This window comes from Scyliorhinus canicula, chromosome 9 (assembly GCF_902713615.1).
Source record: "Scyliorhinus canicula chromosome 9, sScyCan1.1, whole genome shotgun sequence".
NCBI lineage: Eukaryota > Metazoa > Chordata > Chondrichthyes > Carcharhiniformes > Scyliorhinidae > Scyliorhinus > Scyliorhinus canicula.
The window spans coordinates 96,496,092-96,522,771 of NC_052154.1; the positions used below are offsets into that span (position 1 = coordinate 96,496,092).

General features: G+C 50.5%; 1 protein-coding gene across 8 annotated transcripts in view; it reads right to left on the reverse strand.

Annotated features, from left to right (window-relative positions):
• The window catches only part of pacsin3 (protein kinase C and casein kinase substrate in neurons 3), a 144,296-nt gene that overhangs the window by 19,504 nt on the left and 98,112 nt on the right, over positions 1-26,680 (reverse strand). For all 8 annotated transcript variants that reach the window (XM_038807249.1, XM_038807242.1, XM_038807248.1 and 5 more), the window contains 3 exons: positions 26,194-26,369; positions 18,971-19,091; positions 291-418 (listed from right to left, as the gene is read on the reverse strand). In XM_038807249.1, coding sequence (XP_038663177.1) covers positions 291-418; positions 18,971-19,091; positions 26,194-26,369 — 425 coding nt within the window. The remainder of the gene's footprint in view (positions 1-290; positions 419-18,970; positions 19,092-26,193; positions 26,370-26,680) is intronic.

The following is a 26,680-nucleotide window of genomic DNA, read 5'->3' on the forward strand; positions in this document are numbered from 1 at the left end:
CGTCAAGGAGATGAGAGTAGGGAATTGGGGAGGAGTAATCCCGCTGCATCGGAGTGAGAGAGAGCATGGAAAGAGGGAGCACACACCCTGGAGAGGGGAAGAACAGACTGGGTGAACTCAAAGGACCACATGGCCCCTCCGCCATCTTAACTGTACCCTCGACACTTGCAACTGGCACCTGCATGTCCGAAGTTTAAGCTCATGGCGCCACACCTGTCCAGTGGGGGTGGGTGGATGATGGGACACTTGGTCAGTAGTCAGGAGAATGTTTTGGATTGGGGGGACCATACCTGTCTCCTGGGGCAGAGAGAGGCACGATGTCAGTGGAAGGGATTATGTTGGTGAGAGTCACTTCCTCCGTTCCTCGGCTGATCTTCTCCTTGCGGTTAATGGCTCGGTTTGCCTCGGGGGCCCACTCCTGTCAAAGATGAAGAAACTAGTCAGTGGGGCGATCAGAGTTCAAGAATAGGAGTCGTTTGGGCAGAATTGGGTAGGTGTGGGGGGCATGGATAAGGCATGTGAGCAGAGGTCATGATTGGGTTAGGTAGATAGGGAGTTGATGATGGTGTTACAAGGGTTTGTGATGTGGGGGCACAGATTCTGGGAGGAGGTTTGCGGATTCCAAGGAGTGACAGGGAATAGTCCTGGAGGGAAAAGTGGCATCAGGTAGGAGGATGGGGATTTTGCGACAGGGTGTCAGGAGTGTAGTGGAGACGGGGTCAATACTGAGAGCGTGGTGGGGACAGGGTCAATGCTGAGAGTGTGGTGGGGACAGGGTCAATGCTGAGAGTGTAGTGGAGACGGGTTCAATACCGAGAGCGTGGTGGGGACAGGGTCAACGCTGAGAGTGTGGAGGAGACAGGGTCAATACTGAGAGTGTGGTGGAGACAGGGTCAATGCTGAGAGTGTGGTGGAGACAGGGTCAATGCTGAGAGTGTGGTGGGGACAGGGTCAATGCAGAGAGTTGGTGGAGACAGGGTCAGTGCTGAGAGTGTGGTGGAGACGGGGTCAATGCTGAGAGTGTGATGGAGACAGGGTCAATGCTGAGAGTGTGATGGAGACAGGGTCGATGCTGAGAGTGTGGTGGAGACAGGGTCAATGCTGAGAGTGTGGTGGGGACAGGGTCAATGCAGAGAGTTGGTGGAGACAGGGTCAGTGCTGAGAGTGTGGTGGAGACGGGGTCAATGCTGAGAGTGTGATGGAGACAGGGTCAATGCTGAGAGTGTGGTGGAGACGGGGTCAATGCTGAGAGTGTGGTGGGGACAGGGTCAATGCTGAGAGTGTGGTGGAGACAGGGTCAATGCCGAGAGTGTGGTGGAGACAGGGTCAATGCTGAGTGTGGTGGGGACAGGGTCAATGCTGAGAGTGTGGTGTAGACAGGGTCAATGCTGAGAGTGTGGTGGAGACGGGGTCAATACTGAGAGTGTGGTGGAGACGGGGTCAATGCTGAGAGTGTGGTGGAGACGGGGTCAATGCTGAGAGTGTGGTGGAGACAGGGTCAATGCTGAGAGTGTGGTGGAGACAGGGTCAATGCTGAGAGTGTGGTGGAGATGGGGTCGATGCTGAGAGTGTGGTGGAGACAGGGTCAATGCTGAGAGTGTGGTGGAGACAGGGTCAATGCTGAGAGTGTGGTGGGGACAGGGTCAATGCTGAGAGTGTGGTGGAGACAGGGTCAATGCTGAGCGTGTGGTGGAGACGGGGTCAATGTTGAGAGTGTGGTGGAGACGGGGTCAATGCTGAGTGTGTGGTGGAGACAGGGTCAATGCTGAGAGTGTGGTGGAGACAGGGTCAATGCCGAGAGTGTGGTGGAGACGGGGTCAATGCCGAGAGTGTGGTGGAGACAGGGTCAATGCTGAGAGTGTGGTGGAGACAGGGTCAATGCTGAGAGTGTGGTGGAGACAGGGTCAATGCTGAGAGTGTGGTGGAGACGGGGTCGATGCTGAGAGTGTGGTGTAGACAGGGTCAATGCTGAGAGTGTGGTGGAGACAGGGTCAATGCTGAGAGTGTGGTGGAGACGGGGTCAATGCTGAGAGTGTGGTGGAGACGGGGTCAATGCTGAGAGTGTGGTGGGGACTGGGTCAATGCTGAGAGTGTGGTGGAGACGGGGTCAATGCTGAGAGTGTGGTGGGGACAGGGTCAATGCTGAGAGTGTGGTGGAGACGGGGTCAATGCTGAGAGTGTGGTGGAGACGGGGTCAATGCTGAGAGTGTGGTGGAGACAGGGTCAATGCTGAGAGTGTGGTGGAGACAGGGTCAATACTGAGAGTGTGGTGGAGACGGGGTCAATGCTGAGAGTGTGGTGGAGACAGGGTCAATGCTGAGAGTGTGGTGGAGACAGGGTCAATGCTGAGAGTGTGGTGGAGACGGGGTCAATGCTGAGAGTGTGGTGGAGACGGGGTCAATACTGAGAGTGTGGTGGAGACAGGGTCAATGTTGAGAGATTGAGACGGTATTGACTCTGTCTCCATCTGTAAAGGGCACTGATGAATTCACATCTGGAGCACTGAGTGTACTTTTGGGCCCTTATTTCTTTTGATCTTATTGTGGAGATCATTACCCTATTGTCTTGTGTACTGGCTGCAGTTTCCATGTTTACTATGTTTTTTGTACTGGCTTTCAGTTTTCAGGGCAGCACGGTAGGACAAGTGGATAGCACTGTGGCTTCACAGCACCAGGGTCCCAGGTTCGATTCCCTGCTGGGTCACTGTCTGTGTGGAGTCTGCACGCTCTCCCAGTGTCTGCATGGGTTTCCCCCGGGTGCACCAGTTTCCTCCCACTGTCCAAAGACGTGCAGGTTAGGTGGATTGGCCATGCTAAATTGCCCTTATGTGTCCAAAAAGGTTAGGAGGGACTATTGGGTTACGGGGATAGGGTGGAAGTGAGAGCTTAAGTGGCTCGGTGCAGACTCAATGAGCCGAATGGCCTCCTTCTGCACTGTATGTTCTATGTGGGAGTGCGATAAAGAGGGGTCGGGGAAGCGAGGGTGGGCTCCGAGGGAGCAGTTTGACAGGTTCCTTAAATGAATTATGGCAGAAGCACTTTAAACTACCACCAGTATCTTGCTGATGATGAACTCCAAATCTCCAGGGATTACATCACATTGACTGTCAGCTCTCCTTGGAGTGCCCCTTTTGCTAAAATCCCGAGAGACCTGATGTCAATTAAAAAATTGGTAGGAGGGGAATGTGGGGAGAAGTGGCAATGGTCAATTGGGTAAACTGATGTGGAAAGAATAGTGGGGAAAATGGTGAAATAGTAAGAAACAACTCAAAAAATGTTCAACAAAAATATATTCCATCAGCAAGATAGCTGATCAGCAAGATCCATCGCTGTCTTACTGGGGAAAGCAAGGATAGTGTTAGATCAAAAGAAGTTTATAATTTTGCAAAGAACAGTAGCAAAGAACAATTAGCACAGGAACAGGCCCTTCGGCCCTCCAAGCCTGTACCGGTCATGATACCAACCTTGGCCAAAACCCTCAGTATTTCCTAATGCTGTATCCCTCTATACCAATGTGTTTGTCAAGATGCCTTTTGAATGCAGTTAATGTATCTGCTTCCACAACCTCCCCGGCAACGCGTTCCAGGCATTCACCACCCTCTGTGTAAAAAAACCTCCCTCACACATCTCCTTTAACCTTTGCCCCATAGACCTTAAACCTATTCCCCCTGGTGACTGACCCCTCCACCCTGGGAAAGAGTGCCTGCCCATTCACTCTATCCATGTCCCTCATAATATTGACGACCTCCATTAGGTCACCCCTCAACCTCCATCTTTCTAATGAAAACAGTCATATTCAGCCTCTCCAAATAGCTAACACCCTCCTAACCAGGCAACATCCTGGTAAATCTCCTCTGCACCCTCTCCAAAGCCTCCACATCCTTCTGGTAGTGTGGCAACCAGAATTGTGCATAATATTCCAAGTGTGGCTGTACCAAGCTTCTATACAACTGGAGCATGACTTGCCAATTTTTTTTTTTTTAAAATAATTTTTATTCAAGTGTTTCAACAACAAATTTTCTCCCTAGACAAGGTGTGTGGTTCTACACCAAAACAAGAAAAGAACTCCCCCCCCCCCCCCCCCCAAACAGAATAATAAATAATAACAAACAACAATTCAAGAAAGAAGAAAATAACAAGCCCACCGTCGCAAAAACAAACCCCCTTAACCAGCCCCGAACCCTCCTCCCCTCCCCCCCCGGTTGCTGCTGAGACTGACCACCCTCTACCCCTTCGCCAGGAAATCAAGAAAGGGCTGCCACCGCCGAAAGAACCCCTCAGGGCAAACTTAACCTTCTCCAGCTTGATAAACCCGGCCATGTCGTTGATCCAGGCCTCCGAACTCGGGGGCCGCGTATCCCTCCACTGTAACAGAATCCTGCGCCGGGCTACTAGAGACGCAAAGGCCAGAATGCCGGCCTCTCTCGCCTCCTGCACTCCCGGCTCCGAAGCTACCCCAAAAATCGCGAGCCCCCAGCCCGGCCTGACCCTAGACCCTAGACCCGACCACTTCAGACAAAGTCCCCGCCACCCCCTTCCAAAACCCCTCCAGAGCCGGACATGCCCAAAACATATGGGTGTGGTTGCCGGGCCTCCCGAACACCTCCCGCACCTGTCTTCCCCTCCGAAGAACCGGCTCATCCTGGCCCCTGTCATGTGCGCCCTATGCAGCACCTTCAGCTGAATTAAGCTGAGCCGTGCGCAAGAAGAGGACGAGTTCACCGTCTCCAGGGCGTCTGACCACGTCCCATCCTCAATCTCTTCCCCTAGCTCTTTCTCCCACTTCGCTTTGAGCTCTTCTACTGAGGCCTCCTCCTCCTCCTGCATCAGCTGGTAAATAGCCGAGATCTTTCCTTCACTGACCCACGTCCCCGAAAGCACCCTGTCCTGCACCCCCCTTGGCGGCAGCCGCGGAAACTCCGCCACCTGCCGCTTAACAAATGCCCAGATCTGCATATACCTGAAAGCATTCCCAGGGGGGAGGTTCCACTTCCCCTCCAGAGTCGTGAACTTTCCATCAAGGAAGAGGTCCCCAATCTGTCTGATGCCTGCCCTGTGCCAACTCCCAAATCCACCATCCATTCTCCCCTGTGCAAAACGGTGATTGCCCCGTATTGGGGCCCAGACTGAGGCCTTCACTTCCTCCTTATGCCGCCTCCACTGCCCCCAGAGTTTGAGGGACGCCACCACTACTGGACTCATGGAGTACTTTGCCGGGGGGAGTGGAAGTGGGGCCGTCACCAAAGCCTCCAGACTCGTACCCATACAGGATGCCACCTCCAATCTCTTCCATGCGTCACCCTCCCCCTCAGTCACCCACCTGCGAAACATTGCCACATTCGCCGCCCAGTAATACCCACACAGGTTGGGCAATGCCAAACCTCCAACCTCCCTTCTTCGCTCCAAGAATACCCTCCTTACCCTCGGGGCATTCCGTGCCCACACGAACCCGATAATAGACTTATTCACCCTTTTGAAAAAAGCCTTTGGGATCAACATGGGGAGGCACTGGAAAAGAAACAAAAACCTCAGGAGCACCGTCATCTTAACCGACTGGACCCTGCCCGCCAACGAGAGCGGCAGCGCGTCCCACCTCCTGAACTCTTCCTCCATCTGCTCCACCAGCCTCGAAAAGTTACGCCTGTGCATGGCCCCCCCAGGTCCTAGCTATCTGGACCCCAAGATATCTAAAGCTCCTCTCAGCCCTCCTCAACGGGAGCTGACCTATCTCCCTCTCCTGCTCCCCTGGGTGCAGGACAAACAGCTCACTTTTCCCCACATTGAGCTTGTATCCAGAAAAGTCCCCAAACTCCTCAAGTATCTTCAACACCTCTGGCATCCCCTCAGCCGGATCTGCGACGTACAACAGTAGATCATCTGCATACAACAACAGCCGGTATTCCTCCCTCCCCCGCACAATCCCCCTCCAACTCTTCGAGTCCCTCAGCGCCATGGCCAGGGGCTCAATCGCTAACGCGAAGAGCAGGGGAGACAAGGGGCACCCCTGCCTCGTCCCCCTGGAAAGCCGAAAGTCCTCCGACCTCCTCCCGTTCGTCACCACACTCGCCACCGGGGAGCTGTACAGCAACCTCACCCAGCTGATGAACCCCTCACCAAACCCAAACCTCCTCAGCACTTCCCACAGGTAGCTCCACTCCACCCTGTCAAAAGCTTTCTCCGCATCCATTGATGCTACTATTTCTGCCTCCCCAGCCGCCGGCGCCATCATCATAACATTAAAGAGCCGCCGTACGTTGGCATTCAGTTGCCCCCCTTTACAAATCCCGTTTGGTCCTCATGGATAACCGTCGGGACTACATCTTCCACCCTTCTGGACAGCACCTTTGCCAACAACTTTACATCCACATTAAGGAGCGAAATCGGCCTGTAAGACCCACACTGAAGGGGGTCTTTGTCCCGCTTCAGGATCAAAGAAATAATTGCCCTGGACATCGTCGGGGGCAGAGCCCCCCCCCCCCCCCCCCCCCCCTCCCTTGCCTCATTCAGGGTCCTCACCAGCAGCGGGCCGAGCAGATTCGAAAACTTCTTGTAAAATTCCACCGGGAACCCGTCAGGTCCCGGCGCTTTCCCTGTCTGCATACTTCCCAGCGCCTCCATCAGTTCCTCCAGCTCGATTGGGGCCCCCAGACCCTCCACCCGCTCGTCCCCTACTCTTAGGAACTCCAGCCTCTCCAGAAAGCGGTCCATCCCTCCTGCCTCCCTAGGGGGCACCGCCTGGTACAGCCCCTCATAAAAGGATCTGAACACCCCATTGATGTCCTTGCCACCCCGCACCAAGTTCTCTCCTGCATCCGTGACTCCCCCTATCTCTCTCGCTGCCTCCCGCTTCCGGAGCTGGTGGGCCAGCATCCGACTTGCCTTCTCCCCATACTCATATACCGCCCCCTGCGCCCTCCTCCACTGCGCCTCCGCCTTCCGGGTGGTCAGTATATCAAATTCCGCTTGGGAGATTGCGCCACTTCCTCAAAAGCCCCTCCTCCAGGGTATCTGCATATCTCCTATCCACCTTACCATTTCCTCCACCAGCCTCTCCCTCTCGGCCCTGTCCCCCCTCTCCCTGTGCGCCCGAATGGATATCAGCTCCCCTCTGACTACTGCCTTCAGCGCTTCCCAAACCACCCCAACTTGCACCTCCCAGTTGTCGTTGGCTTCCAGATACCCCTCTATGCCCCTACGGACCCACCCACACACTTCCTCCTCTGCCAAAAGCCTCACATCCAGCCTCCACAGCGGGAGCTGATCCTTCCCCTCCCCCAGCTCCAGATCCACCAAATGTGAAGCATGGTCAGATATGGCTATTGCCGAATACTCCGCCCCCACCACTCTCGGGATTAGCGCCCTACTGAGAGCAAAAAAGTCAATCCGGGAGTAAGCCTTGTGAACATGGGAGAAAAAGGAGAACTCCCTACTCCCCGGCTTCAAGAACTTCCAAGGGTCCACCCCTCTCATCTGATCCATGAACCCCCTCAGCACCGAGGCCGCCGCCAGCCTCTTACCCGTACTTCGAGCGATCCAGAGCCGGATCCAGCACCGTATTAAAGTCTCCACCCAGGATCAAACCTCCCGTCTCCAGGTCCGGGATCAGGCCCAGCATTCACCGCATGAAGCCCGCATCGTCCCAGTTGGGGGCGTACACATTGACCAGGACCACCCGCTCCCCTTGAAGTCTACCACTCACCATTACATATATACCTGCACTGTCCGCTACCACATTGGACGCAACGAACGACAGGCTCTTACCGACCAAGATTGCCACCCCTCGGTTCTTCGCATCGAGCCCCGAGTGAAACACCTGTCCCACCCAGCCTCTTCTCAGCCTCACCTGATCCGTAACCTTGAGGTGCGTCTCCAGGGGCATAGCCACATCTGCTCCCAGCCCCCTCAAGTTTGCCAAGACCCGGGACCGCTTCACCGGACCATTCAGCCCCCTCACGTTCCATGTGACCAGCCGAATCTGGGGTCCACCCCCTCCTTCCGCGCCGATCAGCCATAGCTCTCCCTCAACCCACCACGTGCCCAGGGAACCCCCCAAGCCCGTTCCCCCCGGTGGCAGACCCCCCTCCCAACCCCCCCCCCTTCACCAGCCGTTTCCTCACAGCCCCTACAGCAGCAACCCGGTAACCCCCCCCTTCTTCCTCCCCCCGAGCCCCCCCACCCCCCAAGCTAGACCCCCCTAGCTGCGTTACCCCTAACATTGTACTTCTGTAAGTCAGCCGACTCCTGCTGACCCCGGCTACTCCCGCCATACCAATGACCCCCCCCAAATGCAACACAACCACCAATCCCCCCTCCCAGTGCCGGCCCCGTCCCCAGCTCCTCCGGCGCGGGAAGAAAGCCGCGAACCATCCCGAACCCCGCCCCCCAACCCAACACACGGGAAAAAGACGGCCACATGACCCAGAGGGACCTCAAACTGCTCCCCAACCCCCCACCAGTGGAAAAAAACCCCCAAAAAGCGCCACAGTAAATAAATAACAGCCCCAAAAGACGAAAACTCAGAGCAACGAAAAGGCAACATCAAACACAGCCAATATAAGCAAAAGGATACCAAGGAGGACAGAGCCTCAAACAATGTACATCTTTCCCCAGCCCCCCAGTCATCAGTTCGAGTCCAATTTCTCTGCCTGGACAAAAGCCCAGGCCTCCGCCGGAGAGTCAAAGTAGAGCTGGCGGTCCTTGTAAGTGACCCAGAGGCGAGCCGGCTGTAACAGGCCAAACTTCACCCCCTTCCTATGAAGCATAGCCGCAACCGGAAGTCCCGTCCCTGCTTCTTCAATGGCCTTGGTGAGATATTTTCACAGTTGTTCCCTCTGCTGCTAGAATTCAGCTTTCATAAAGGCCCTCAGGTCAGCTTGAAGCCTTTAAACTCGCCCTTCCCCCACCTGCATGCTGGAAGAGGCTTTTATCTTTGCTGCAGCTTCAGCCAAATCTTTCACTGTTTCTGCGGGTCTGGTAACCAAGAAACATACCATTCCTGGGGGAAAGTATTCCTCCAACATTCACCTACGCCTTTTCCTCAAAATTCCATCCCGTATTGATTAAAAAAGAGCTCTTTTCTGTAACCTTAGGCTCCTGCCTTGTGTGGCCACTCACTCCATGGTGCACACCGGAAGCCCCACTTGCCAATTTTTATACTCGATGCCCAGTCCAATGAAGGCAAGCATTCTATGTGCTTTCTGGACTACCTTGTCCACTTGTGTTGCCACTTTAAAAGATCTGTGGACCTGTATGCTGATTTCTGACTTTTGTCATTTACTGTACATTTCCTCTCTATGTTAGACCTAGCAAAATGCATTACCTCACATTTGTCTGGATTCATCTCCATTTGCCATTTCTCTGCCCAAGTCTCCAACCTATCTATGTCCTGCTGTGGCCTCTGACAATTCTCAATACGATCTGCCACTCCACCAACCTTGGTGCCATCCACAAACTTACTAATCAGGTCAAGTCTAAGGATTGGGAGTGTTTTAGAAACCAACAAAGGGCCAGCAAAAAAGATGATAATGAGGGGGGAAAAAATAGAATATAAACTAGTCAGAAACATAAAAAACAGATTGTAAGAGCTCTTGGAAGTATAAAAAAAAGAGTAGCAAAAGTAAGTGTTGGTTTCTGGGAAGCAGAGACAGGAGAAATTATCATGGGAAAATGGCAGAGACATTGACCAAATATTTTGTGTCTGTCTTCACAGTAGAAGACACACCTTACATTCCAGAAATAGACGGTGAAGTTGGACTTAAAAAAAAATGAGGAAATCAAGGTAATCAATACCAGCAGAAGAAAAAAGTGTTGGGGAAACTTCAGGGTCTAAGGAGGGCACAATGGAGGATTCGAGCACTGAGGCAATATGGATAGAGCTAAGAAATAGAAGGGTGCAGTAACATTGTTGGGACTTTACTACAGGCCTCCCAAAAGCGAGCGTGAAGTAGAGGTACAAATATGTAGGCAGATTATAGAAAAATGTTGGAGCAATAGGGTGTTCGTAATGGGAGATTTTAACTCCCCAACATTGAATGGGACTCATGTAGTGTTGGAGGTGTAGATGGAGCAGATTTTGTAAGGAGCATCCAGGAGAGTTTTTTTAGAGCAGTATGTAAATAGTCCAACTCGGGAAGGGGCCATACTGGACCTGGTATTGGGGAATGATCCCGGCTAGGTGGTTGAAGTTTCAGTCGGTGATTACTTTGGCAATAGCGATCACAATTCCCAAAGTTTTAGAATACTCATGGACAAAGACGAGAGTGGTCCTAAAGGAAGAGTGCTGAATTGGGGAACGGCCAAGTATAACAAAATTCGGCAGGAGCTAGGGAATGTGGATTGGGAGCAGCTGTTTAAGGGTAAATCCACATTTGAAATGTGGGAGTCTTTTAAGGAAAGGTTGATTAGAATGCAGGACAGACATGTCCCTGTGAAAATGAGGGATAGAAATGGCAAGATTAGGGAACCATGGATGACGGGTGGAATTGTGAGACTAGCTAGGATTAAAAAGGAAGCATACATAAGATCGAGGCGACTCAAAACTGATGAAGCTTTGGAGGAATATCGGGAAAGTAGGACAAATCTCAAACGCGCAATAAAGAGGGCTAAAAGGGGTCATGAAATATCTTTGGCTAACAGGGTTAAGGAAAATCCCAAAGCCTTTTATTCGTATATAAGCAAGAGAGTAACTAGAGAAAGGATTGGCCCACTCAAAGACAAAAGAGGGAATTTATGCGTGGAGTCAGAGAAAATGAGTGAGATTCTTAATGAGTACTGTGCATCGGTATTCACCAAGGAGAGGGACATGACGGATGTTGAGGCTAGGGATGGATGTTTAAATACTCTAGGTAATGTCGGCATAAGGAAGGGGGAGGTTTTGGGTATTCTAAAAGGCATTAAGGTGGACAATTTCCCAGGACCCGATGGGATTATCCCAGGTTACTGAGGGAAACGAGGGACGAAATAGCTGGGGCCTCAACAGATATCTTTGCAGCATCCTTGAGCACGGTGAGGTCCCGGAGGACTGGAGAATTGCTAATGTTGTCCCTTTGTTTAAGAAGGATAGCAGGGATAATCCAGGGAATTATAGACCTGTGAGCTTGATGTCAGTGGTAGGCAAACTGTTGGAGAAGGTACTGAGGGACAGGATCTATTCACATTTGGAAGAAAATAGACTTATCAGTGATGGACTTAACAAGCATGGTTTTGTGCAGGGAAGGTCATGTCTTACAAACCTAATAGATTTATTTGAGGAAGTGACAAAGTTAATTGATGAGGGAAGGGCTGTAGATGTCATATACATGGACTTCAGTAAGGCGTTTGATAAAGTTTTCCATGGCAGGTTGATGGAATAAGTGAAGTTGTATGGGGTTCAGGGTGTACTAGCTAGATGGATAAAGAACTGGCTGGGCAACAGTAGACAGAGAGCAGTGGTGGAAGGGAGTGTCTCAAAATGGAGAAAGGTGTCTAGTGGTGTTCCACAGGGATCTGTGCTGGGACCACTGTTGTTTGTGATATACATAAATGATCTGGAATAAGGTATAGGTGGTCTGATGAGCAAGTTTGCAGATGATACTAAGATTGGTGGAGTTGCAGATAGCAAGGAGGACTGTCAGAGAATACAGCAAAATATAGATAGATTGGAGAATTGGGCAGAGAAATGGCAGATGGAGTCCAATCCAGGCAAATGCGAGATGATGCATTTTGGAAGATCTAATTCAAGAGCGGACTATATGGTCAATGGAAGAGTCCTGGGGAAAATTGATGTGCAGAAAGATCTGGGTGTTCAAAGAACAAAGAAAATTACAGCACAGGATCAAGCCCTTCGGCCCTCCCAGCCTGCGCCGATCCAGGTCCTTTATCTAAACCTGTTCCCTATTTTCCAAGGTCTACTTCTCTCTGTTCCACACCCGTTCATATATCTGTCCAGATGCATCTTAAATGATGCTATCGTACCCGCCTCTACAACCACTGCTGGCAAAGCATTCCAGGCACCCACCACCCTCTGCGTAAAAAACTTTCCACGCACATCTCCCTTAAACTTCAGGTCCATTGTACCTTGAAGGTGACAACGCAGGTCGATAGAGTGGTCAAGAAGGCATACAGCATGCATCTGGACAGATATACGAACGGGCAAGGAACAGAGGGAAGTAGATCCTTGGAAAATAGGCAACAGGTTTAGATAAAGGATCTGTATCGGCGCAGGCTGGGAGGGCCGAAGGGTCTGTTCCTGTGCTGTAATTTTCTTTGTTCTTTTGTTGACTAAATTCTGGCAAATATCCAGACCCTGATGGTCTGCACCCTAGGGTTTGAGAAGAGAAAGCTACAGGGATAGTGGATGCACTGGCTAAGATTTCTCCAAATTCCCGAGATTCTAGAATGGTCCCACCAGACTGGAAGCTAACAAATTTCCGATCTAAGAAAGGCAGGAGGATAAGCCAGGAAACTACAGACCAGTGAGTCTCAGGTCGGTGGTGGGGAAACTAATGGAGAAAAGTCTGAAGGAGAGAATTTATCTCCACTTGGAGAGCAAGGTTTGATCAGGAATAGTGAGCATGGCTTTGTCAGAGGGAGATCATGCCTAACAAATTTGATTAAATTTTTTTAGCATGTGACTAAGTGTGTAGATGAGGGTAGTGTAGTTGATGTAGTTTACATGGATTTCAACAATCATTTGACAATGTCCCACATGGGAGACTTATAAAGAAGGCAAATGCACATGGGATACAGGGAAACTTGATAAGGTGGATTCAAAGCTGGCTGAGCTGTAAGATTCAGAGGGTGATGACAAACGGCTGCTTTAGTGACTGGAAGTCAGTGTCCAGTGGTGGGTTCCCTATTATTCGTCATTTATATAAATGATTTGGATGACTATGTGTGGGGTAAGATCTGTAAGTTTGCGGATGACACAAAGATAGGCTGGGTGGTTAACAGTGAGGCTGAGAGTCCTGGGTTACAGAAAGATATAGACGGGATGGTCAAATGGGCGGATAAATGGCAGATCGAATTTAATCCTGAAAAGTGTGAGGTGTTACACTTTGGAAGGAAGGAAATATTCAATGAATGGCACCACACTAGGAAGTCCTGAGGAACAAAGAGACCTTGAACTGTTTGTAAATACATCTCTGAAGGCACAACGGCAGGTTAATAGGGTGGTGACAAAGGCATCTGGCACACACTTCCTTTATCAATCGAGGCATAGATTACAAAAGCAGGGAGGTCATGTTGGAGTTACACAGAACATTGGTGAGGTCACAGCTGGAGTACTGTGTTCAGTTTTGGTTGGCACATTATAGGAAGGACGTGATTGCACTGGAGAGGGTGCAGAGGTGATTCATCAGGATGTTGCCTGGGGTGGAACATTTAAGTTTTGAAGAGAGGTTGGATAGGCTTGGGTTGTTTTCACTGGAGCAGAGAAGACTGAGAGGTGACCTGATTGAGGTGTACAACATTATGAGGGGTATTCACAGGGTGGATAGGGAGCAGCTCTTACACTTAGTTGAAGGGTCAGTTATGAGGGGACACAAATTCAAGCTGAGGGGTAAGAGGTTCAGGGGAGATTTGAAAATGAAAAATGAAATGAAAATTGCTTATTGTCACGAGTAGGCTTCAATGATGTTACTGTGAAAAGCCCCTAATCGCCACATTCCGGTGCCTGTCCGGGGAGGCTGGTACGGGGATTTGAGGAAAAACCTCTAATCAAGAGGGTGATGACTGGAATGCACTGCCTGAGAGGGTGGTAGAGCGGGTTGCCTCACATCCTCTACAAAGTACCTGGATGGGCACGTCTTAATATTCGAGGTTATGGGCCAAGTGCTGGCAAATGAGATTAGGATTGGGAGATTAGGTACCTTTCATGTGGCAGCGCAGACTCAATGGGCTGAAGGGCCGTTTCTGCACTGCACTTTTCTGTGATTCTGTGAAATCTAACTCCGCTGTTCAAGAAAGGAGGGAGAGAGAAAATAGAAAACAACAGGCCAGTGAGCCTGACATGATTCATAGAATTAGCATTCCTACAAGGCTGAACGAGGCCATTCGGCCCATTGAGTCTGCACCAACACTCTGAAAGGATACTCTTTCTAGGTCCAATCCCCTGCCCTATGCCTGTAACCTAACCTGCACATCCCTGGACACGATGTGGCAATTTAGCATGACCAATCCATCTAACCTGCACATCTTTGGAGGGAGGGAACCGGAGCACCCGGATCTATTAAGGAAGTGGGCTTAGAAAGCATTGTATGATCAAACAAATTCAACATAATTTCACAAGGGAAATTTGTAAAGGATGTAACTGGCAGGGAAAATAAATGGGAAACAGTAAATGTGGTATTCTAAAATTTCTAAAAGACATTAAAGGAGGATTCATGCAATCAATCGAAGCCACAGCTTAGAGGGTGAAGGGATGGATACGAGATTCAAATACGGAATGAGTAAGGCTGGAGGAGTCCTCTTGCAAGGGAATGACCCTCCAAGCCCTCACCATGGCAGTACTCCCTTCACCTCACAAACAAAGTGCACATCCAGCCCAGTGGTGGCAGCCACTCTGAAGACATGGAAACAAATGAGGCAACATTTTGGTCTAACACAAATTCCCACCAGCTATGTTGACGCCGCCTTTACAAAATGGAGACAGGATTGGGGGGGGGGGGGGGGGGGGGGGGGCGCTGGGATCTTAGCAGTCAGGGATTTACATAGGACACAGACTCGTGACCTTGGGTGAATTGATGAGGACTTGGACCTGCCGACAGGCCTGGAGCTCAGGTGCCTCCAAATTAAACACTTTCTCCTTGAGGAGACGGCAAAGTACTGCATGGCCCCGAGAGGTGGGCAGTCTGATGTCCTGCCAGCAGGTGGTGGCTGGTTGGGGGTGGGGTATGGCCGAGGGTGGGGGCACCCATACGGTTGGTGTCACTCTGCAAAACCTGGGGCTAAGGTGGGTGGTCAGTGGGGTGTGCAGCAAGATGGCTGCCTTGCCTGGACTCTACCCCCATCACCACCTCCCCACTCCTCCTCTGGCCCTGGCAAGGGCCCCCACCCCCCGACGCCACCCCACCCCAGCCAATGTCCAGTCCTCAGTAGTGCCTCCATGGACTACCTCTTCTCTCTCCCTCATCAGCCATGACGCCAGTTTCAAGATTTTTAAGAGCACAAGATTTACGAGGATTCTACCAGGACTTGATGGTCTGAGTTATAAGGAGAGGCTGGGACTTTCTTTCCTTGGAGCGTAGGAGGCTGAGGGGTGATCTTATAGAGTTCTATAAAATAATGAGGAACCTAGATAAGGTTGATAGTCAACATCTTTCCCCAAAGGTTGAAGAGTCGAGAACAAGAGGGCATAGGTTGAAGATGAGAGGGGAGAGATACAAAAAAAGAGACCAGCGGGGAAATTTTTCACACAGAAGGTGGTGAGCATCTGGAATGAACTGCCAGAGGCGGTGGAAGAGGGGGGTACAATTTTTTTCCTTTAAAAAGTTAAGACAGTTATAGGGGCAGGGTGGGTATAACAGGATATGGGCCAAATGCAGGCTAGTGGGACTAGCTTAGTGATAGAAACTGGGTGGCATGGACAAGCTGGGCTGAAGGGCCTGATTCCATGCTGTAAACATCTGTGACACTCTCAGAGAGGAACTAATAAACACGGACAGCAAGGAGGGAGGGAGGGTGGGGACAAACGGACGGTTGCTGGACAGGGCAAGACCAATGGACGAAGCTAGACAGAAAAGGGAGGACGAATTGGAGATAGATAGATAGATAGAGAAATACAGCACAGAACAGGCCCTTCGGCCCACGATGTTGCGCCGAACTTTTGTCCTAGGTTAATCATAGAATTTTGGACAATTTGTCATGGCCAATCCACCCAACCTGCACATCTTTGGACTGTGGGAGGAAACCGGAGTACCCGGAGGAAACCCACGCAGTCACGGGGAGGATGTGCAGACTCCACACAGACAGTGACCCAAGTCGAAATCGAACTTGGGACCCTGGAGCTGTGAAGCAATTGTGCTATCCACAATGCTACCGTGCTGCCCTTAAGAAGTTAACCTACACTCCCTTATTCTACCCTAATCCAAGTACCTATCCAATAGCCGTTTGAAGGTCCATAAATTTTCCGTCTCAACTACTACCACAGGCAGTGCATGCCATGCCCCCACTACTCTCTGGGTAAAGAACCTACCTCTGACATCCCCTCTATATCTTCCACCATTTATCTTAAATTTATGTCCCCTTGTAATGGTGTGTTCCACCCGGGGAAAAAGTCTCTGACTATCTACTCTATGGAGTATGGAAGTGGATTGGGGCTCTGGAGCGAAGCACTGAGCAGGCTAACTCCACCTCTGTGCCAGGCTACACCTCATGTGTAGTTTAAGTGGTGCACAGAGCGCACCTGACCAGAACCCAAATGAGCATGTTCTTCCCGGAGGTGGAGGACAAATGTGAACGGTGCCAGAGGAGCCCGGCCAACCACACCCACATGTTCTGGGCCTGCCCCAGACTTGCCAGGTTCTGGACAGCCTTCTTCGACACAATGTGGAGGTGAGGGTGTAGCTGTGCCCGAGAGTGGCAGTCTTCGGGGTATTGGACCAGCCGGATTTTCAGGTGAGGAAAGGGGCCAATGCCCTGGCGTTTGCACCCTAATCGCATGCTGGAGAATCCTGCTCGGCTAATGATCAGCAGCACCACCCACAGCTGCAGACTGGCTGGCAGACCTGGTGGAACTTCTCCACCTGGAGAAGATCAAGTTCACCATCTGCGGATAGGAGGGCTTCCACAAAGCCTGGAGGCCATTCATCAGCCTGTTCCAAGACCTGTTCGAGGCCAACAGCAACGAGGAAGAGAATGAGAGGAAGACAAGGGAAGGCACCCACAAGAGAAAGGGGCAGAGGAGGATGGGTCAGTGGGTTTGAAAATGAAAATCGCTTATTGTCACGAGTAGGCTTCAATGAAGTTACTGTGAAAAGCCCTTAGTCGCCACATTCCGGCGCCTGTCCGGGGAGGCTGGTACGGGAATCGAACCGTGCTGCTGGCCTGCTTTAAAAGCCAGCGATTTAGCCCAGTGAGCTAAACCAGCCCCAGCGTTTCCAAGGGAAGCACAAAACGAAGCACGGGGACAAAGGGAGGAGGGGAAGGGCCACGCTGCCCCCCCCCCCCCCTCCACTCCCAACAATGAAAATTAGAAGCCAAGCAGAACGAAGCAGAGTACAATACGGATTCCCAGGGCAGACGGCAACACGAAGAGGGGAAATAAGCTATCACGGGCTCTCATGTAAAAACCGTTGCAAATAAGACACAAACCGGTTTGTAAATATCAGATACACATGAGCTGGTACTCTCGAAAAACTGGAAAACACCAATAAACAAATATATATATTGGAAGCAAAGAGTAGTGATAAACGTGGTATTTTCACGTTCGCAGGTTGTGTCAAGTGCAGTGCTGGAGCCTCTGTTATTTATAATCTCCAGGTATATCAATGACTTGGAAAAACAGAGTCAGATATATTTATCTAGGTTTGTTGTTGCCAAAGTTGGGTGGAGATGTAAGGGTGGAGAGAACAGAGTGCAAAGAGATATAGACAGGTTCAGTGACAAGATGGGGTTCAATGTCAGGGAAGCGTGTGATGAATCACTTTTCTCATAGGAATACAAAAGATGAACATTTTTAAATGGTGTGGAAACTTGGAACTATTGATATTCAGAAGGACTTGTACAAGAAAGAGTTAGCATGCATGTTAAGCAAGAAAATAGAATGTCCTCAAATCATTCCCACTGCTCCTCTCTGTCCCCATAGCCCTGTATCAATCCCAAACCAATCCCACTGCTTCACTCTCTCACAATAGCCCTGTATCAATCCCAAACCAATCCCACTGCTTCACTCTCTCCACAAAGCCCTGTATCAATCAAACACAATCAAAGAACAATGAATAGTACAGCACAGGAACAGGCCCTTCGGCCCTCTAAGCCAGCGCTGACTATGCTGCCCATCTAACCTAAAACTTTCTACATGTCTGGGGTCCTTATCCCTCGATTCCCATCCTATTCATGTATTTGTCAAGACGCCCCTTAAATGTCACTATCGTACTGGTTTTCACCATCTCCTCCGGCAGCGAGTTCCAGGCACCCACTGCCCTGTGTGCACTTGCCTCACACATTTCCTCTAAACCTTGCCCCTCGCATCTTAAACCTACATCCCCTAGTAATTGTCTCCTCAACCCTGGGAAAAAGCTTCTGACTATCCATTCTGCCCTTGCCCCTCATCATTTTGTAATCTTCTATCAAGTTACCCTCAACCTTCATCATTCCAGTGGGAACAAACTGAGTTTATCCATACTCTCCTCACAGCTAGTACACGCCATACCAGGCGACATCCTGGTAAATCTCTTCTGCACCCTCTCCAAAGCCTCCACATCCTTCTGGTAGTGTGGCGACCAGAACTAAACACTATACTCCAAGTGTGGTCTAACTAAGGTTCTATACAGCTGCAACATGACTTGCCAATTTTGATACTCAATGCCCTGGCCGATGAAGACAAGCATGCCGTATGCCTTCTTGGCTACTTTCTCCACTTTCAGTGACCTGTGGACCCGTACACTCAAATCCCTCTGCCTGTCAATACTCTTAAGGGTTCTGCCATTTATTGTGTATTTCCCACTGATATGCATTACCTCACATTTGTCCGGATTAAACTCCATCTGCCATCTCTCCATCCAGTTCGCCAACTGATTTATATCCTAATCATAAAACTAATCACAATGTTCCTGCTCCCTCCCCTGTATCAATCGCCAAACTAATCCCACTGCCCCATTCTCTCCCCATAGTTCTGTATTGATCCCCAAAATAATCCCACTGCCCCACTTTCTCTCTCTGTCCCCATTGCCCTGTATTAATCCTAAAGGAACCCCACAGCCCTGCTCCCTCCCCATATCGCTGTATTTTTATCTGCATCAATGGTGGATGAAAAACAGGCAGCAGCCACTCACCTCAAACTGTGGCCAATTCATGGTCATGCCCGGTCCATGAGTATTCTGCCACCATCGTAAATCTTCTTGGTCGTTGGCTGAGGCGATGATCTGGTACAAATCTCGATAGATAGCTTGGAAACTGAAACAAGTCGACACCCAGCATGTTAAAATCATCATAGTTAGACATCCTCCAGCCAGACAAGACCAGCTCAGACTATGCCCCATCTCGGAATGGATAGCACGAGCACCATTGGGCTTTGCTAACTCTACAGACCTAACATTCATTATAATAGACCAGACCATCAGGATTCAAAGTATGGCCATGTGTATTACACAGAAACCAGAATGGCAATGTGGATGGACCAAGCTTCAGACAAAGGGAGTGACTGAGTCAATAAACTGGCCTAACTAGCTGCAGTCATTACTGATGAGCCATGCCTTCAGCTCTTCGCCCAACACCAGTACAGCTTCCAAAAAGGCCCGACAACAGCACATCTTTGAACAGGCACGGCAGACATTGGCACACATTCCAACAGGCACGGCAGACACTAGCACACATTCCAGAAGGCACAACAGATACCAGCACACCTTCAACAGGCTAGATCGGCACAAGCACACCTTACAACATGCTCAATATGCACTAGCACACCTTCGAACAGGCCCAATAGGGCACACACAATAGGCTAGAGAGACACCAGCACACTTTTCAAAAGATACCAGCACACCTTCAACAGGGCCGATAGATGCCAGCACACCTTCTAACTGGCCACATAGACACGAGCACACCGTTCAGCAGGCCCGATAGAGACGAACACTGCTTCCAACTGACCCGATAGACACCAACACAACTTCCAACAGGCCCAATAATAATAATAATCTTTATTGTTGTCACAAGTAGGCTTACATTAACACTGCAATGAAGTTAGTGTGAAAAGTCCTGAGTCGCCACATTCCGGTGTCTGTTCAGATACACGGAGGGAGAATTCAGAATGTCCAATCTACCTAACAGCACGTCATTTGGGACTTTGTGGGTGGAAACAGGAGCACCTGGAGGAAACCCACGCAGACATGGGGAGAAAGTGCAGACTCCACACAGACAGTGACCCAAGCGGGAATCAAACCCGGAACCCTGGAGCTGTGAAGCACAGTGCTAACCAGTGTGCTACTATGCTGCCCCCAGCACACCAGATAGACACCAGCACACATATGAACAGGCCGGATAGACATCAGGAGATCTTTCAACAGGCCCAATAGACTCCAGCATACCTTCTAACAGGCCAGATCAATACCAACACACCCTATAGATTGGATTGGATTTGTTTATTGTCACGTGTACCCAAGTACAGTGAAAAGTATTTTTCTGCGAGCAGCTCAAACAGATCATTTAATACATGGAAAGAAAGAAAATGCATAATAGGGCAACACAAGGTACACAATGTAAATACTATAGACACCGGCATCGAGTGAAGCATACAGGAGTGTAGTATTAATCAGGTCAGTCCATAAGAGGGAACGTTTAGGAGTCGTAACAGCGGGGAAGAAGATGTTTTTGAATCTGTTTGAGTGTTCTCAGACATTTGTATCTCCTGCCCAATGGAAGAAGTTGGAAGAGTGAGTAAGCCGGGTGGGAGGGGTCTCTGATTATGCTGCCCGCTTTCCCCAGGCAGCGGGAGGTGTAGATAAAGTTAATGGATGGGAGGCAGGTCCGTGCGATGGACTGGGCTGTGTTCACAACTCTCTGAAGTTTCTTGCGGGGTTGGGCCGAGCAATTACCATACCAGGCAGTCAGATAGGCTTTCTATAGCGCATATAGTTGGTAAGAGTCAGTGTGGACATGCCGAATTTCCTTAGTGTCCTGTAGAAGTGTAGGCGCTGTTGTGCTTTCATGGTTGAAGCGTCAATGTGGGTGGACCAGATAGATTTTTGGAGATGTGTACCCGTAGGAATTTGAAACTGCTAACCACTGCTAGCCAACACACCCTACAGATTGGATTGGATTTGTTTATTGTCACGTGTACCCAAGTACAGTGAAAAGTATTTTTCTGCGAGCAGCTCAAACAGATCATTTAATACATGGAAAGAAAGAAAATGCATAATAGGGAAACACAAGTGGTTAGCAGTTTCAAATTCCTACGGGTGCACATCTCCAAAAATCTATAGGCTACCGTAGGGGCCTCACGGTAGCATGGTGGTTAGCATCAATGCTTCACAGCTCCAGGGTCCCAGGTTCGATTCCCGGCTGGGTCACTGTCTGTGTGGAGTCTGCACGTCCTCCCCGTGTGTGCGTGGGTTTCCCCCGGGTGCTCCGGTTTCCTCCCACAGTCCAAAGATGTGCGGGTTAGGTGGATTGGCCATGATAAATTGCCCGTAGTGTAAGGTTAATGGGGGGATTGTTGGGTTACGGGTATACGGGTTACGTGGGTTTAATTAGGGTGATCATTGCTCGGCACAACATCGAGGGCCGAAGGGCCTGTTCTGTGCTGTACTGTTCTATGTTCTATCTCCACCTCGGCCCCGTTGATGCTGACAGGGGTGTGTACAGTACTTTGCTTCCTGAAGTCAATGACCAGCTCTTTAGTTTTGCTGGCATTGAGGGAGAGATTGTTGTCACTGCACCACTCCAGTAGGTTCTCCATCTCCCTCCTGTATTCTGACTCGTCGTTATTCGAGATCCAACCCACTGCAGTCGTATCGTCAGAAAACCTGTAGATGGAGTTGGAACCAAATTTTGCCACGTTGTCGCATGTGTATAGGGAGTATAGTAGGGGGCTAAGTACACAGCCTTGCGGGGCCCGGTATTGAGGACAATTGTGGAGGAGGTGTTGTTTATTCTTACTGATTGTGGTCTATGGGTCAGAAAGTCGAGGATCCAGTTGCAGAGTGAGGAGTCCTAGGTTTTGGAGCTTTGCTGGGATTATAGTGTTGAAGGTGGAGCTGTAGTCAATAAACAGGAGTCTGATGTAGGAGTCCTTGATGTCAAGGTGCTCTAGGGATGAGTGTAGGGCCAGGGAGATGGCGTCTGCTGTGGACAGGTTGCAGCGATATGCGAATTGAAGTGGATCTAAGCTTTCTGGGAGTATGGAGTTGATGCGCTTCATGACCAACCTCTTGAAGCACTTCATTACGACTGAAGTCAGGGCCACCGGATGGTAGTCATTGAGGCACGGTGCCTGGTTATTTTTTGGCATCGAATGATGGTGGTATTCTTGAAGCAGGTGGGGACCTTGGAGTGGAGTAGGGACAGGTTAAAGATATCCGCGAACACATCTGCCAGCAGGTCCGCGCAGGCTCCGAATGCACGGCCAGGGATCCCGTCTGGACCGGTCGCCTTCTGAGGGTTCACTTTCAGGAAGGTCAACCTGACTTCGGAAGCTGTGACAGTGGGTATGGGTGTGTTCTAGGCTGTTCTAGACAGCGAATCGATGGTTTCCTGCTCGAACTGAGCATACAATGCATTGAGTTAATCGGGGAGATACCAATACACTTTCCAACAGGCCCGATAGACACCAGAATACCTTCCAACAAGCCCGATAGACACCAACACAGCTTTCCCAAGCCCAATAGATGGCAGCACACCTTTCAACAGGCCTGATAGATACGTGTACACATTCCAACAGACCCGATATATACCCGTGCAACTTAATCATCGCAATGCAATGTAAGCCTTCTTGTGATTATTATTATTACAACCAATCCGATAGACAAAAGCACAACTTTAAACAGGCCCGGCAGGCATCAGGCTCAACAGACACCAGCACACCTTCCAACAGGCCAGATTGTCACCACCACACCTTCCAACAGGCCCGATTGTCACCACCACACCTTCCAACAGGCCAGATTGTCACCACCACACCTTCCAACAGGCCAGATTGTCACCACCACACCTTCCAACAGGCCAGATTGTCACCACCACACCTTCCAACAGGCCAGATTGTCACCACCACACCTTCCAACAGGCCCGATTGTCACCAGAATACCTTCCAACAGGCCCCGATAGACACCAGCACACCTTCCAACAGGCCCGATTGTCACCAGATTACCTTCCAACAGGCCCGATTGTCACCAGCACACCTTCCAACAGGCCCGATAGACACCAGCACACCTTCCAACAGGCCCCGATAGACATCATCACACCTTCCAAAAGGCCCGATAAACACCAGCACACCTTCCAACAGGCCCGATAGACACCAGCACACCTTCCAACAGGCCCTATAGACACCAGCACACCTTCCAACAGGCCCCGATAGACACCAGAATACCTTCCAACAGGCCCTATAGACATCATCACACCTTCCAAAAGCACAACACCAGCAGACCTTCCAACAGGCCAGATAGATAAGAACACACATACCAAAGGGCCCGATAAACATTAGCACATCTTCAAAGAGGCCAGATAAGACATCAGCAGACCTTTCAGAAGGCCCAATAGACACCAGCACTCTCCAAACAGGCCGCATAGACACCAGCACATGTTTCAGCAGGCCCGCTAGAACAAAGAACAGTACAGCACAGGAACAGGCCCTTCGGCCCTCCAAGCATGCGCCGACCATTCTGCCCGTCTAAACTAAAATCTGCCACATTTCCAGGGTCTGTATCCCTCTATTCCCATCCTATTCATGTATTTGTCAAGATGCCCCTTAAACGTCACTATTGTTAACACCGGCACACCATTCAACAGGCCTCACAGAGACCTGAACAAATTCCAACAGACTTGATAGAAACCAGCATATCTTCCAACAGGACGGATAGACACCAGCACACCTTCCATTAGGCTGGAGAGACACCAGCACATGCTATAAGCAGGCGAGGTAGACACCAACCCACCTCTGGACAAGCCCAATAGACACCAGCACATCTTCCAACAGACGCCATAGACACCAGCACAACTTCCAATGGACGTGATAAACACCAGCACACCGACCACAGGCCCGATATATACTAACGCACCATTCAACAGGCCGGATAGACAACAGCACACCTTCCGAAAGGCCCAATAGAGACCAGACACGATAAACACCAGCACATCTTCCAACAGGCTCGATAGACAAAAGCACAACTTGCAACAGGCCCAATAGAAACCAGCACACCTTCCAACAGGCCCAAAAGACTCCTATCACACCTCCCAAAAGACCTGATAGACACCAGTGCAACTTCCAAAGGCCCTGTAGACCTCAGCATATAGAAAACATAGACATAGAAACATAGAAGGTAGGAGCATGATAAGGCCATTAAGAACTTCGAGCCTGCTCCGCCATTTGTCACGATCATGGCTGATTGTCCAACTCAATAGCCTAATCGTGCTTTCCTCCCATAACCCCTGATCCCATTCCCCTCAAGTGCTATATCTAGCACATCTTCCAACAGACCCGATAGAAAGCAGGACAACTTCCAACAGACCCGATAGAAAGCAGAACACCTTCAACAGGCCAGAGAGATGCCGCCCACCTTCCAAAAGGCCCCAATAGACATTCGCACACTTTCCAATATGCCAGAGTGACACTAGCACACCTTCCAACAGGCCCGATAGACACCAGCACATCTTCAAACAGGTTTGACAGACACCAGCACATCTTCAAACAGGCCCGATAGACGCCAGCACACCTTCCAACAGGCCAGGTAGACACCAGCACACCTTCCAACAGGCCAGGTAGACACCAGCACACCTTCCAACAGGCCCCGATAGACACCAGCACACCTTCCAACAGGCCCCGATAGACACCAGCACATCTTCCAACAGGCCTGATAGACACCAGCACACCTTCCAACAGGCCCGATAAGACACCAGCAGACCTTCCAACAGGCCAGGTAGACACCAGCACACCTTCCAACAGGCCAGGTAGACACCAGCACACCTTCCAACAGGCCCCGATAGACACCAGCACACCTTCCAACAGGCCAGGTAGACACCAGCACACCTCCCAACAGGCCAGGTAGACAGCAGCACACCTTCCAACAGGCCCCGATAGACACCAGCACACCTTCCAACAAGCCCATATAGACACTAGCACACTTTCCAACAGGCCAGATAGATGACAGCACAACTTCAAACAGGCTCGATATACAAACAATACACATTTCAACACACATTGACACAGCACAGCTTCCAAAAGGCTCGGTAGACACAAGCAGACCTTCGAAATGGAAAGACACCACCACGGTAGCACAGAGGTTAGCACAGTTGCTTCAGCGCTCCAGGGTCACAGGTTCGACTCCCGACTTGGGTCCATGTCTTTGCGGACTCTGCACATTCTCCACGTGTCTGCGTGGGTTTCCTCTGGGTGCTTTGTTTTCCTCCCACAGTCCAAAGATGTGCAGGTTTGGTGGATTGGCCATGCTAAATCGCCCCCTATTGTAGGGCAGCATGGTAGCACAGTGGGTAGCACTGTTGCTTCACAGCTCCAAGGACCCGGGTTCGATTCCCGGCTTGGGTCCCCGTCTGTGCGGAGTCTGCATGTTCTCCCCTTGTCTGCGTGGGTTTCCTCCGGGTGCTCTGGTTTCCTCTCAAAGTCCAAAGATGTGCAGGTTAGGTGGTTTGGCTCTGCTAAATTGCCCTTTAGTGTCCAAAAATGGTTAGGTGGGGTTACGGGGATAGTGTGGGAATGTGGTAATAGGGTGATGTGGGTTTAGGTGGGGTGCTCTTTCCAAGGGCCGGCACAAACTCGATGGGCCGAATGGCCTCCATCACTGTAAATTCTATACCTTTGAAAAGGCCGGAGACACACCAGGATCCCTTCAAAACAGGCCCAAGAGACAACAGCACACCTGACAACAGGCCAGATAGACACCAGCACACCTTACAACTGGCCGGAAACACCAGCGCAACTTCGAATAGGTCCAATAGATATCAACAGACTTTCCAACAGGCCCGATAGACACCAGCACACATTCCAATGGGCCCGATTACAGCACATTATCCAACGGGCCCTATACCTGCACACCTTCCAAGAGGCTGATTGGGAACACGCATGTATAATGTTCTCATTATCTCATCCCTCCCATCCCAACATTGCAACCTTCACAGCAACCTAGATGCCTGAAGGAGGCATTAGAACCCCGAAGGTGGGCCTGCTCCTGCTCACCATCCACATGATCCTGTTAATGTTCAGCACCAGATTGTTGGGTCATCAGATTTCACAGCCACTAACTCCATCCCAAAACCTGCTTGCGGGCTCCTCAGGAACGTTTCCTTCCCTATCCCCTCTCCCAAACCCACAGTGCACCACTGGCCCAACCTCTCTCACCTGTCGTAACTGGAGATGTCAAGGTGCTTGTGAAATTCCAGCAGGATGTCCTTGAAGAATCGGAGACGTTTCCTCTCAAAATCCTGGCAGCTATCAAACACCTGCTCCATGTCCTCCATGTATTTGGGATTGTATTTGTTGAGCTCCTCCAGAGCTTTCTCATAGCGCTCGCGATCCTAAGTGCAAATAACAGCCATATTATGGTTCAATACAATGCCAAACTGTCAACTCCATCTGTCCCTGAGTCTTTAACACCCTTGCCTCCCGACTAATCCATCATCTCCAACAGCCCATCCCTCACTGAGCCTTCACCTGGAACACCCACAACAGCCCAGCTTTGCTCTGTCAAACTCAGCCCTTCCCACACTGACAAAATCCTGCTGTTCTTCTTCCTAATCTCTCCCTCACTATTCCTTTCTCCAACTCTCCATCGTTGCCTCTACTCTCCTGCAATCTTTCACTCTACCTCCCCCCGTGCTCCCTGTAT